At 35.1% G+C, this 15,423-nt stretch overlaps 1 protein-coding gene across 2 annotated transcripts in view; it reads right to left on the reverse strand.

Moving 5' to 3' along the window:
* tfpia (tissue factor pathway inhibitor a) overlaps positions 1-15,423 on the reverse strand; it is a 49,021-nt gene that overhangs the window by 19,633 nt on the left and 13,965 nt on the right. For both annotated transcript variants that reach the window (XM_088930235.1, XM_088930234.1), the window contains exon 2: positions 484-684. In XM_088930235.1, the coding sequence (XP_088786361.1) occupies positions 484-684 (201 nt within the window). The remainder of the gene's footprint in view (positions 1-483; positions 685-15,423) is intronic.

Here is a 15,423-nt window from a genome sequence, read left to right on the forward strand (position 1 = left end):
AATATGACAGATTCAAATGCAATGAGGAAGAAACATTTTTAAAATGTATGCACTGGCCTTGCTAATCTCTTGTCCTTAAACCAACCAAGTGCTGCAGTTTGAAAATAACAATGAGGAACAAAACTGTTCAAGACAAATCTGTTCTGGGAGATTATTTGAACTGAAAGGTGAAAGGCTACTAAACTTTCGAGACAGGATGCCAAGATCCTATGAAACTGCGATTGCTTATTTTCTTAACACTGCAGTCAAAGGATAGCAAAACATATCCTATGTTGCAATTTCCTTTGAAAAGGTCAAGAGATAGTGTGTACTCCCTTTATCCTGATCACTGGTGTATGTGTAAACATAAATATGTACTACATTCAAGCAGTTAGAAAAGACAGGATATAGTATATCAACATCCGCTTAGCCAAATTCATAATCCACATTTGCAGCTCCTACTTTTAAAAATATTGTGGTGAATTATATAAAAAAGAAACTTACGTGTTACTAAACACTTTTCTTCACATTCTGCCAAGGTTTCAAAATTGTTTGCATTCCCCAGACAGCCTCCATACAGAAAAGTTTCACATTTATGAGTATTAACATTAAAATAGAAACTGAGTTTGCTTGCTTTGCATGGGCCTTCATCCATCTTCAATGCACACGAATGATGGAAAATCTTGAGTTCACGAAGCACTCCATCTGGTTGGGGGAAGAAAAAAAAAGTTAGAAGATTTTTTATCAGTAGGGAATTAACAAAATGCTGACAAATTTGATTTAATTTAATCTGATAATCAGATTTGACAGCTCTTTACATGTCAGAGAACCTTGATACATTGAGAAGTAATTTTAATATATGTTCTTGACCACTCACTTCATCAAGGTACTTTAACCAATGAAGAATGAGAAATAAACACCTAATCAAAAGAGAATAAGATAGCATATACAGTGTATAGCCAGTGTACTGAATAATTGACCTACTAGTACAAAAATATAGACTTAAATCTTTTTTGGCTTTAAATTTTAAAACTCAGCTGCATGTGCCATTTTGCAGAGACTGAAATTGTGCTTGGTTACCTGCAGTAATGATTCAAAATACATAGAGTGCCATGCAAAAATACTCACTCCCTTTCAATGATTTCACATGTTGTTAATTAAAAAAGGTATGTATATGTATGTATACAATAAGTTTCTTTCACACGTGAAAATGTGCATTTTTAGCATTAAAGTTTTTATTAAAATATTCACTTTAATAATGTTTAAATCATTTGCAATCAACAAAATGGGACACCGTTGGAAGAGGTTAATACTTCTGCAAGACAGTGTAAATTAGCATTGAATCAGCTTTGACTTTTTTCTTATCTACCTTCTTTTAAACATTATTGCACTCTAAAAACCTAGAACTCTAGTCATTGTATTCTAGATGCAAAATTCACTTTTACGTCACATGCTGAAAAAAATCTATATTAAACTAATGCAGAAAATTAAAAGCACAAAAAAATTAGGTAACACCACAAATGGAATTTTAGTTAAAGCATTATCATAAGTATTTCATTTCATATGCATTGTGTATTAATTTAATTAAAAGGCAGAACAGAACCAGTACAGTAGCTCTATCAAAATTAAATTAATAAATATATACATTGCAATGATCAGCCTTTTGTGAGCTTTGTTAAGAAACAGAATCAGGTACAAATGTTTTCAAATTCTAAAAGAAAAATTAAAACTTTCAAGACTCAAGTAAATCTTTTAGTTACCTGAAATTTACAAAGCATAAAACATATTAAGCTACTGAAAAATTGCTTCATATTCAATCTATATTGGCTTTTGAGTGGCTGGTATCATCTCTGACAATCACTGGCTTGCTGGTTGTCACTTGAAAACCACAGGGTTTACAAAAGGATCACATACATGTGAAAGGCAAGAAGAAATACTATCGAGTGAATCTCATATACAGTGGTGTGAAAAAGTGTATGCCCCCTTCCTGATTTCTTATTTTTTTGCATTTGTCACACTGAAATGTTTCAGATCATCAAACAAATTGAAATATTAGACAAAGATAACACAAGTAAACACAAAATGCAGTTTTTAAATGAAGGTTTTTATTATTAAGGGAAAAAAAAATCCAAACCTACATGGCCCTGTGTGAAAAAGTAATTGCCCCCTAAACCTAATAACTGGTTGTGCCACCCTTAGCAGCAACAACTGCAATCAAGCGTTTGCGATAACTGGCAATGAGTCTTTTACAGCGCTGTGGAGGAATTTTGGCCCACTCATCTTTGCAGAATTGTTGTAATTCAGCCACATTGGAGGGTTTTTGAGCCTTAACCGCTTTTTTAAGGTCATTCCACAACATCTCAATCGGATTCAGGTCAGGACTTTAACTAGGCCACTCCAAAGTCTTCATTTTGTTTTTCTTAAGCCATTCAGAGGTGGACTTGCTGGTGTGTTTTGGATCAGTGTCCTGCTGCAGAACCCAAGTGCGCTTCAGCTTGAGGTCACGAACAGATGGCGGGACATTCTCCTTCAGGATTTTTTGGTAGACAGCAGAATTCATGGTTCCATTTACCACAGCAAGTCTTCCAGGTCCTGAAGCAGCAAAACAGCCCCAGACCATCACACTACCACCACCATATTTTACTGTTGGTATGATGTTCCTTTTCTGAAATGCTGTGTTACTTTTACGTCAGATGTAATGGGACACACACCTTCCAAAAAGTTCAACTTTTGTCTCGTCAGTCCACAGAGTATTTTCCCAAAAGTCTTGGGGATCATCAAGATGTTTTCTGGCAAAACTGAGACGAGCCTTTATGTTCCTTTTGCTCAGCAGTGGTTTTCGTCTTGGAACTCTGCCATGCAGGCCAATTTTGCCCAGTCTCTTTCTTATGGTGGAGTCATGAACACTGACCTTAACTGAGGCAAGTGAAGCCTGCAGTTCTTTGGATGTTGTTGTGGGTTTTTTTCTGACCTCTTGGATGAGTCGTCGCTGCGCTCTTGGGGCAATTTTGGTCGGCCGGCCACTCCTGGGAAGGTTCACCACTGTTCCATGTTTTCGCCATTTGTGGATAATGGCTCTCACTGTGGTTCGCTGGAGTCCCAAAGCTTTAGAAATGGCTTTATAAACTTTTCCAGACCGATAAATCTCAATTACTCTGTTTCTCATTTGGTCCTGAATTTCTTTGGATCGCAGCATGATGTCTAGCTTTTGAGGATCTTTTGGTCTACTTCACTTTGTCAGGCAGGTCCTATTTAAGTGATTTCTTGATTGAGAACAGGTGTGGCAGTAATCAGGCCTGGGTGTGGCTAGAGAAATTGAACTCAGCTTTCCAAAGATGTGATAAACCACAGTTGATTTATGTTTTAACAGGGGGGGCAATCACTTTTTCACACAGGGCCATGAAAGATTTGGATTTTTTTTTCCCCTTAATAATAAAAACCTTCATTTAAAAACTGCATTTTGTGTTTACTTGTGTTATCTTTATCTAATATTTCAATTTGTTTGATGATCTGAAACATTTCAGTGTGACAAACATGCAAAAAAATAAGAAATCAGGAAGGGGGCAAACACTTTTTCACACCACTGTATGTTGTTTACTATAGTATGTAAATGTGATTTATTTGCTTTTTTATTTTTGGTTCAGTTTGGACAATTGTTTTGATTATCAGCATTACTTCTCAAAGTAACTTTTTTCAGTTAAAGAATAAGGTTAAGCAAAATGTATATCCTATCTATTTATAAAATACACTTTAATTAAATAGGAATACCTGCAAATTCAAAGTATAATGAATTTAAAATTTACATTTTAGTTTGAGTCCACCCACTCATATGTTACAAGTTAAGCAGTAGCACTAATAATACTATATAATAATACAAAGAAACAATTATCGTGATCATCTGATCACTCTCCAGTGCACTTCTCGTTATGGGGAAATGTACAGGATTAAGTGCATCACAGCCAAACTGCCAGAGAAATAGTTACCACTGGAAGCTGAGAATTTTTTCTGAATTGGTTCTTGGTCAGGACAAGGCACATATCAACAATTTGGTCATTTTCATTTCTCTGATACCATGAATGTATCCATCTATATGCCTTTTGATTTTCAAGTCAAATGGATGTACCGTTATAGAGATACTCTTCTCAGAGGTGATTGGATGATCTGCGATGCAATAAACACTAAATATGGCATAAAGATCACCTGATGTTGTACAAATGTTAAATTAGCTGCTTCCGGCTCCTTTGGAAAAAAAACCTTTTTCTCTGCTTACAATTACCTGCATCAAAGCAATAACAGCATTTTATCACATTACTTAGCATCATGCCTTTTCTCATGGACCTGGTCATGTCATGCTGTGGAGTAATAATTATAGTCAATATACTGTACGGATTCGTTCACTTCATCCTTCATTTATGTAATTTCATCTCAGTTTCACTACCTGTTTTTTTGTTCTACAGCCTATGACTGGGTGAAAATCAATAATTTATCCCTAATATCACAGAAAGAATACTGGCATCAAATTGTGTTCTGTTACTATTTGTACAGCGAAACACATTAACAAATGTAATTATTTAATTTATTATATAGAAAAGGGTGGCATGGTGATGCAGTGGTTAGCATTGCTTCCTCACAGCGCTGGAGCCCTGGGTTCAATCCTGGACTTGGGTTACTATCTGCATGGAGTTTCTATTTTCTCCACATGTTCACATCAGTTTTCCCTGAGTGCAGAGGTTTCCTCTCACAGTCCAAAGAGCATTCTCCCCTGTCACACCAGATTTTCAGAGTACAAATTAGAAAGAGTTGCTGACAGGTATGTATTCAATATTCTGTTCTGTTAACACTAATATGCCTATCTGTAAATGTGCACAAGCATTAATAGAGAAACATATGAAACACATTGCAAAATACATGAGTGATATTAAACTACTTTCAGCGCTATTTTTTTTGTTACATTGCACCCACTAGTATTTTTAAAAATCAGTCTGCACAAGCTCCAATTTGTTATTCTTTCACCTTTCCAAAATTCTTGGAAGTAACAAAACACTACGAGGCTATTTCTTAATGCTGTGGATAGTCTAAATATGTTTAGACCTGCCTATCTAGACAGGAGAAAAAAGAACATTGGCATTGATTTTCTTAAGGTATTTTCATCCAAGCCCACTGATAATAAGGTTCATTGTCTATTTGTTTGTTCCACGTGTCCCTCTTCCAGTAATTTAAGGGACTGCAATTCCTAAATAACACGAAGAAAAGTGAGAGGCTTTAGTAATAATCTTCTACTCTTAAGTCAAATTAAACAATGTATGTTTTAATGGAAGTTGCAATGCTAAAATGATTTTGGATAATAATATAAACTTCAGTCAAAAACAAAAAAAAGATAATGTGGTCATTGTAATTGTTTCATCGAGAAAAAGAAGGCTGTTTTTTAAGAAACTAAATCAGTTTTTGCATCTTGTCTGATAAATCAATTTAGTAACACAATTTAATTCACATAGTTCCTTCTGTTGCAGCTAATATGCTGTTGGAAGCTATTTGAATCCTGCACTCTTCCCATCAGAAATGTGTGAATGTAATATCCTAGTAAACTATTTCTATTGCAAAAAATAACCAACAGCAAAGGGCAGTAGCAATTATTTATTTAGCCAGTTCAAGTGTACGAAACACCATTCCTTTGATTACTCAAGATCTTAAGCTAACAGAGACATTTAAAGTTTATTTATACATTAAGATTTAAACTATCCACATTCCAAGAAAACCAATCTGTTCTACACATGACTTGAGACAATATTATGGTTACAGAAAACACACACGTAGGAAAAAGGTATTAATAATAATAAAATATTAATATTAAAATACTGGTAAAGATTCACTAAATATTTTCAACACTGAAAGAGGACAGTGAACAGCTGAGGTCCCCCATTTCAGCCACAAGGGAAATTAACATACTGAAAACAAGATCTTTCAACACAAAGAATTCATGAAAACAGGCCTTAGAATTTTTTATTCATGACTAGAATAATCCAGGCAAGAGCTTTGCTAAAACCCTCGATCAGACTGAAGCTGTGCTCTAATACAGGAGATGAGACAGAAATTACATATTTTGAGGATCTTATAAAAAATTTTAGCTCACAGCTCTTTTTTACTTAGAAGAACAAGTCATGCCATTTTGTCATGCTGTAGCCTCTACAATATTCTAATTTAGATAATAGCCTGTATTTTGTAAGGATGGAAATATGCCAGTCTTCTAGTTAATGCAGAATGTGGGCAGGTTGCCCCAAGAAGAAAATGAGTCCCAGCATGTTTAGCCAACAGTCACCTAATGGAGGGGGACTTTTTTTTTTCTAAAACAGCACATCTTTTATACCTCCATGCTAGTGGTGATGGTGGAGAAACAGCAGTGTTTTTACTTGGATCAGAAATTTCATACCAATGGAACAGTCTGAATGATGGGAGACACCGCGTTGTTGACAGCATAACTCTGATTCAATACAGCAGAAGAAGTCTATCTACATTTTCAATATTAATTTACTAGCAGATGAGTATATACAACACAAATCAAGTGTAAACTACCATGATCTTTGAAATAATCATTATGAATTCATAAACAACTGTACTTATTAACTGGTCCTCTAGTCTAGTTGTTTAGTGATTTGTAATGAGTATAGGTATTTGTGAACTGTCAATTACACAGTGATTAGAAGCCAGAGAATCCTTCTAAATAACACCTCTATAATGTCTATATTGTTTAAAAGGGTTAAGGAAATACATAATCTGTACTTAAGTAGAATATATAACACTGTGAGAAAAACACCCTGGTTTGGGCAGTTACATCCACAAATTGAAAGCCCCTTAAGGCTATTGTTCATTAGTCACAAAGTAAACTATCTGTGTCCAAAACTAAAACAGGCAGTACAAAACATCAAGTCCAGGTTGACCTGCAGAGAAAAATGTAACCTCTCTTGTGCTTTCAGCACCCCTTTAATGCAGCCGTTAATTGTCCTTCATGTTCTTGAGTATGAGACCCGGAGAGGAATGTGCAGTGGGTATAGAAAGTCACCACCCCCTTTCAAAATATTCAGCTTTTGTTGCCTTAAAGCTCAAAAAGAAGACAAATAAAATTAGACTTTTACAAACTGTACCTTGCAACATCCGAGTAAAAAAAAGCAAAATTTCTGAAAAAAAAGTAGAATAACTGGGTGGGGTGGAAGCACCTTTTGCTTGAATTACAATGAATTAAATGAGTCTGTTTGGATACATCTCTACCAACTTTGCACATCTAGAGAAAGGAATATTTGACCATTCCTCCTTGGGGAATTGTTCGAGCTCAGTCAAACTGCGTGGTGACTGCTGATGGGACTGCCCTCTTCCAGTCATTACTATCAAGATTTTCTATAGGATTTAGGTCGGGGCTCTGACTAGGCCACTTAAGGACATTCACCTTCCTGTCCTTCAGCCACTATACGGTTGCTTTGGGTCAAGTTGAAAGGTGAACCATCTTCCCATTTTCCAACTTCCTGGCTGAGGGCTGCAGGTTTTCTTTAAGAATTTGCCTGTATTTTGCACCATCCATATTCCCTTCTATCCTGACAAGTTCCCCAGTCCCAGATGAAGAGAAACACCCCCACAACAGGATGCTGCCATCACCGTGCTTTACTGTAGCTATGGTATTCTTTGGATGGCAAGATGTATTGGGTTTTCACCAGACGTACCATTTTGCATTCTGGCCAAAAAGTTAGATTTTGGTCTCATCTGACCATAGCACCTTTTGCCATTTGGCCAAAGAATCCTTAATGTGCTTTTTAGCAAAACATAAACGAGACTTTTTTTGCCACCCTCCCATACAGGCCAGATTTGTGGAGCACTTGTGATATTGTTGTCACATGTACACAATGGTCAGTCTTTGCCATAAAGGCCCATAGCTCATTCAAAGTTGCTATCGGCCTCTTAGTAGCCTCTCTGATCTTTCTCCTTCTTGCTCAATCATCCAGTCTGGAGGGATGGCCTGATCTAGGCAAGGTCTGGTTGGTGCCATAAGCCTTCCACTTCTTAATGATAGTCTTGACTGTGCTCCATGGGATACTTAAAACCTTTGAAATCTTTTTATACCCATCACCTGACTTGTGCCTTTCCACAACTTTATCTCAAAGTTCTTCTGAAAGCACCTTTCCACCCATCGTTGATTCTTTGCTTTGAAATGCACATCCAAGCAGTGGAATCCTCTAGGAACAGCTGAGCTAATCAAAACCACCACAATTGATCACAGGTGGGAGCCAATTAGTTTGTTGTGTGATCTGTAAGGTGACTGGTTATACCTGACCAAGTTTACAAATGCAATTGTATTTGAACCTTGTACTGTTGTAATATTTATTTTCAAAATGTTTTAGAATTTAATTTTCACTTGTCTAATGTGGGTTACTGTGTGTAAATAAAAATGGAACAAGCCTAATTTAAGTTGTTTTTATTTTCAGAGTGTCATACAACAAAAGGCACACATTTTGAAAGGGGGTGGTGACTTTCTATACCCACTAGACTTTCTGATTTCACCAATTGTTAGATCCACTTCTAACCAGACCTAGATTATTCTATTCCATGGGTCACTCATACCCAAACAACCATGTTTGTGTAATTGTGGTTAATAATATAGATCAAGTATTACTCTGTTGGGCTTTGAAATCTTAAGCAGAGGTATAAAAATAACAGTAAAATGGATCCATTGGCTTTTTTCTAGGCAGGTATTTTCTTGAGTTATGATAGACATCTTGATACCATAATAAAGATCAGTTCCAAAGTCAAAGATACGACATACAGACAAATGGTGAGCCATAATGTTCTTCTTGCAAATCAGTCTGCTGCAGGACAGATTTTCAAATTCAAACAGTCTGTGTAATTTTTTTCTTTTTTAACATCTTCCTTCCTCATCAATGAGTCCCATGTACATTTTTTAACATGATTGCAATAAAGGGACAAAGTAGTGTATCTCAAATCACCGTTACTTTTTATCCTCAAATGACTTCCACAGAAATACAATTAACTATGTAACACCCCTATCTACCTCAGTTTATAATTAATGAGTACTTTTACGCCATCAAATACAGTTATCATCAAGCAGACAAGGAATGTTCTTTCCACCAAGCCGAGCCAATATATAAGACATAATGATGACTTACACTGGCTCACCTCTCTCTCCCCTTTTTGAGAGCACACCTAAAATAAACTAACCACCCAGATGGTGGTGCAAATTCCTGTTTAGTGTCTGTGATGTCATATACTATATCTTAATTGCTTTCCTATCAGTTTTTCTATTGCAAATCTTATTTAATCTGAATAAAGTATTTATAAATGGCCAATTACTATAAACTGTTAAAAAGACTGTTAAGAACACTCCTTATCTACATCAACAGAAAATGACTGCAACAATGACATCAACAAAAGGAGGTACTTTTGGCTGTGAGACGAAAGCGTGCTGGTGACTCTACAAAACTATATTACACACAGGAAATTACACAAGAAATTATGTGTTATATGCTTTCACCTGAAAGGGCCAGGAGTCACAGCTGTGTAAATATGTATCTTATGAAACCTTAACAGATGTTCAATTTCCTCATTCAAGATCATTTACACATTCCGAAAGACTTTGAAGATTTCTTCATGGAAAACCAAGAGGGCATAAATGTAATCTCTTGGTTGTTCAATTAAAACAGAGTACTTAATCAGAATTAATTAAATTAATGAGGTGGAGGACAAAAACCTCACTTTGACTTATAAGCTACCAGCACATATTGCTTTCTGTTTGATTGACTTAATTAAAATGAATCAAGAATATCAACCATAATGAAAGATCTTTGCTTTTATGTAGCAGCATTAAGGTCAGCTTACTTTTAAGGATTCAGATTTCTTCTTGTTACAGGGCTTTTAAAAAAAGAGGATGACTTACATGGAAATAGGATCCTACAGAAGAGTCAGTAAGGATATGGAAAAGGTACTGTAGGTCTTACTTAAACAACTTGTTAGAGCTGTCTGAACAAGCAACAAAAGTATGGGATACAGAGTATATGATATGGTATTTAGATTGTCAGAAGGTTTTTGATAAAAAACTCCTAAAAGATTAAATCTCAAATTACAGGTGGTAGGCATTCAGAGAAATGTGTTTGATTTGAGAACTAGTCAAGAGGAAAGAGTATAGATAAAATGTTGAATACTTAAATTGTGGTGATGTACATTTTGGAGTGTCATGGGTACCTATACTAGAATTCCAACTCTTCCTAACTAGTTTCTGGTATAATTAGTAAAGTAGTTAACTTTGCAGATTAAATAAAAGCAAAAGAATGACCAAACACTGTAGAAGCAGCAAAATAAAATAGTAAGCCAAAATTCAAGACAAGGTAAAATCATGACAGATGGACATTTAATGGAAAATAGTGAGGGAGAAGGTGCTACTTATGTTGACTTACTTACTGTTTATGCTGACACATTTATAGACAATGTGAAGAAGCAATTAAAAAGGGCGACAAAATATTAGCATATATAGTTAAAAGCACAGAATTTAAAGAGATGAGAGATGTTAAAATTGTATAATGCACAAATAAAGCCTCATTTAGAATTCTCTGGAACTGGTGCACAGAAGAACAACTAGATACATTATAGGACTTAAGTGATTATCCTATACAGACAACCAGAACAAACTGGACCTTTTGAGTCTTGAACAGAGAAGACTGAGTAGACCTGATACATATATTTAGAATCCTCAAAGGAAATAACAAAATCAACCCTTTGACTACTCGAGAATGAATGAATCCAAAACCAGAGGGTCAAGTTGAAAATATGTGGAAGTGCATTGAAAACTTTGAACAAGTAGCACTCCTCTATCCAAACTCTATAGCCAAATAATAAGTCAAATCAATTAGACAAGAAAATACTGCTCGTGAAAATAGTACAGTATAGTTCCTGAATATTAAAAATGAAAACATAAAACTGTTTATATTTATTGAATAGGATAGGTGCAATTTAACTTTAGGCTTTGAAAAATTAGTGTATATTTGCTTTAACCATATTTCCTAAAAAAGGGCTCTGAGACAGTAATTTAATAACCATTGCTGATTTCAGGACACACTTAATGAAGGAAAGCATGAATATAAACACAATGACCGATAGTGACTAATGACCTTATAATGACGCAGATCCCGCAGTTTATAAGGATTGCTGATCTCAACAGTAGTATGCATTTTTCATTTAAGCCACTTCAAACCCTTTCCCTGGTGAGTTTAACAACCTCAATGAGGCATTGTACACGTTGCTGCAAGTTATCAGGCTATAGAAACAGCATTTGTTCTTCCGTGACAAATACACATTTGGAACAATCCGTTTAACTGTTTCAGCCTTGCTGTGGAAGTGTAAGTAAAAAATGTTTTTCTCTAGAAAACAGCATTTCTCACACCATTCTGCTTTAGTTCCATCCATCCATAATAAGAAATCTGTTAGGGAAGAGTAATTATTTTCAATAATCAACGTAATCTTGCGCAGAAATATTTTCTATGAAATTATGTGAAACTTAATATTTTAAGCTGTGTGTTACAGGTTTTGATCTTGTATTCTTGAGTTTCCAAAAACAAGATTTCTGATAGACAATCAAAAAATGTTTTAGCATTGTTTCCTTGACTCTCTTTTGATCTATATGTTGCTGTTGGGAACTGTTCTTTATAAGCACTATATACAAATTCCTCAGTGGCTTGCCAAAGAAACATCTTGTGTTTCCTGCTAAAGCAATTGACGCAAAGTGTTTTTAGTACTTTCTGATTATATACTGTAGTTTCTTTCACACCCCTGAGGAGACATAACAACCAAACCAGAATACCTAACAATGGTGAAGTCCTCCCCATGTTAAAGCAGAGCCAATGTTTTTATTAATTTACTCTCTATAACTGATCCATGTTCTCTTTACTAAACCTATCACATGATTCAAACCAGGAAAACACTACTGCACCAAATTCAAGTTCACATGGCGTTGTACCCTCTTGAAAAAATTTCTACAACTTCAATGTTGAAAAACATTCTGACTCACTCTAAATATGCATTTCACAGTTAAGCATACATTGGTTACTGACACAAATTAAACATCAAATATTACTTTTAGTACAACTACATAAACTTTTTACATGATTTTACTTTTTTTTTTTAATCTGGGAGTTAAACACTCAAGCTGGGAGATGACCTGAAATGCATCCTGCCTCTCGTACTTGCAGACATTCTTATGGGAAATTGGTTTTTAACTTACAGTATGTGTTTTTGATTTATGCAGCATTTTTCAGGATTTTATCTCCCGGGTAAATCGAAAACTACTATCTGTAGGCTGAGTAAAATGTTGGTAAATAAGACCCTAATCAGTGGTTGCCAACCCTTGTATTGAGGGATCCCTGCATCTGCTGCCTTTCACTCCAACTGAGCTGGTAACCACTTGTGCAAAATAATGCCTTTAAATTATGTACTTGCTTATTTACACTTTAGTTTACCTATTTCTGCACACAGTTCTTTTTCATACATACTCTCCATCACACATATTGTTCTGACACCTCCAGCAAACAGAACTTTTTGCAATTCCCTTAAATTTGCTTCCTTAATTGTGTCTCAACAGCTTATAACCGGTGATCAGTTTTTGGCAATCAGACACAGGTGGGAATGGCAAAGAAGACAACACTCTGACAGTGTAATTTTCAGCGATCCCAATGGTTTCATTTCAGCTGAACGACGGGGGTTTTTGAAACCTGGAAACTTGAAAATTAGTACAGGGTTGAAGTCAACTAAAAATGCCATGCAACGTTGCAAAATCTCATGCAAAGAGCTGAAAACAAATTTAAAAACACACCTTGGCTAGAAAAACAAAAACAGCAGACACAGGGATCCCCTAGGACCTGGGATGGGAGACCCTACCTTAATCCATTAACTGCTTTACGTTGTAGAAAAACAAGTGTCCGACTCCAAAGTACATAAGTTGTTTTTCAATGCTGTGTTACAATGTTGCTTAAGCAGATCCTTAATAAATGGGGACAAGGATCCCTGTTAGTACCTACGCAGTGTTAGTACCCGTTACTACCATGCAGCGACTAGGCAAAGTGAATACAACTGGTCAGTTGCTCAGAAAGCTAATATTAACATAATAGCACAAATTACAAGTCATTTAACACCAGTTCTTTGGTGGATTCATAATTGTAGGGGTTTTTCCTGTCCTTACCAGGACCTTTGAGGCAAAGTAAAATACTTTTAAGATCAAACTGAGAATAAATAAGTAACATATATTCAAGATGTTTTAAGTACAATAATTGTCATGTCAGACAATATCCTAATATTAAAAAAATATATATTCTACTAAATGTAGAAAAGTAAAAAGTTGCAACACACAAAAAGCCAATTCTAAAACCAATAATTTTATGTGCATTTCTACCACTGCTGAAATTTATGCCCCTGGCAACACACTGTATTTTCTGAACTGATCATAAGTAAACAAGTTCTATGGACCATGGGCAAACTGTAAACTGCCACATCTACTAAGTAGCACCTCAAGAAATAACGGAGATATTTAAAGTCAACTGGCAAACTGACCTTTTCAATTAGATTAATTGCATTACCTGCTATTAAAATAATAGGTTTTACTAACAGAGCTACTGATGAAGAACCAGTTGTATTTTAAAGTACTCTATCTCTAGTTGCTAGGTTTAGAATTTTTTTTTCTCCAAACCACAGCAATTTACCCATGCATGAACCAGACTTGTCTGTGGAGTTATGGTAAATAAGCAACTCCCCTTCAGGGTGATTCAGACCGATTCAAAATGCCACGCATTTCCCGACTTTAATACATTTTAATATGCAGTATTCCATATATGTCTCACCCAGCACAGTTAGATATAATTAAAATAGAGGCATGCCTGGGGTTGTCAAGGATTCAGGATGTTTTTCCTGTAAATTTTCAAATTGCTTGTACTTTCAAAATTCAGTTTATCACAACAAAGCTGGAAATCATCACTTGATAGGCTACACTATAATCACTTGAGTAATACAAAATAATATGAAGCATGCAAATGCTGAATTAAGATACGCTTTAGAAGAAAAACAAAATTACTATTTACAAGAGTTAAACCCCTATCGAAAGCTGAGTGGTGTATAAAAATAATTTCTGAGGGAAGAAATTGTCTAAATTTTTAAATGGCCAAGGGCCTCTTTAGCAAGTGGCACATGTGAGACTTCAACTGCTCAGAGTTTATAACTACTAAAAAATGCATGCAACAGCTGTTGAGGTCTCCCTCTGAAATCTTAATTTAACAGAGACTTTATTTTATGGATATTTGTGAGCCAAAACTGCATTTTTTTGGAAAGGAATATCAGGCTCTGTTCAACATGCTTAAACAAAGGTTGGAAATGAAAATCAAAGGACCCAGGCTACAGTATAAACAGTTATAAACTGAAGGGCTGCACTATGCAAATCTGATTTTGTTGATGTTTGCAAAATTACAAAGAATTATATACAGAAGCAAATGAGACAACAAAAAGCATTTTATAATGAAACATTTGAGGACATTTACACTATTTAGGTTGAGGTGCAAAACAAAATACTTATAATTATCCTGCCATGTCAACTATAGTACCTTAATTAGGTCAAGGTCCCTTAAGTCAAAGAAATACATCATAAAGCTGTAAACATATTAAGACACAGCTATGGTATTATGTCAGTAATTACAACTTTTCTCTACTACCTTACAGACAGCCAAAGCTAGTAAATCCACTAGCATGTTTGCTTTTTCAGGTAGATGGAATCCAGTGTTTCTTTCTTGCGGATTACAGGCAGTATACTAATTGGTCGGCAATTTTTAGGTCTTCTTTGATCTCCATTTTTTTTTAATAAATTATATATGCATGTCTTTGAAGTCTAAAATTATTTAAGCACTATAATGACTTGCTAAGTAATCAATGGATAAAACTAACACAAAAATGTAAAACAATGTATTGTCTCCTTTATCTGATCCATACACAGTGCCTTTGGATTTTTTTAATTAAGATATAATCCAGGCAATTTAAACAAGCAATAACTTAACAATTACTTACCAATACTACAGAAAAAATGTCTCAAGGACATATGAGATGCTAGTTTCTTTGTTTTCATTCACATTCTGCTTACTAAAATTGCACAATTTCTATTACAGCAGGAACATTGCTGTATCATTCATAGAAACAGAATTATGCATTCTAAAGACCTAATTGTGACAACTAAGATATACAGTATGGAAACATTAATATCTGGTTTAACGTGCAGTGAACTTTTTTTGTGCAGAAAAAACTATTTATCGATCAGTTTGTTCTTTGATGTGCATATTGGTTTACAATTAATGAAGACCTACAGTATAATGTTGTTAAAAAAACTACAAGGAAAATATTTTGCCTCCTTACTACAGTCATTGA

The sequence above is a fragment of the Atractosteus spatula genome, chromosome 13 (assembly GCF_055471065.1).
Source record: "Atractosteus spatula isolate fAtrSpa1 chromosome 13, fAtrSpa1.hap1, whole genome shotgun sequence".
In the NCBI taxonomy this organism is placed as follows: domain Eukaryota; kingdom Metazoa; phylum Chordata; class Actinopteri; order Semionotiformes; family Lepisosteidae; genus Atractosteus; species Atractosteus spatula.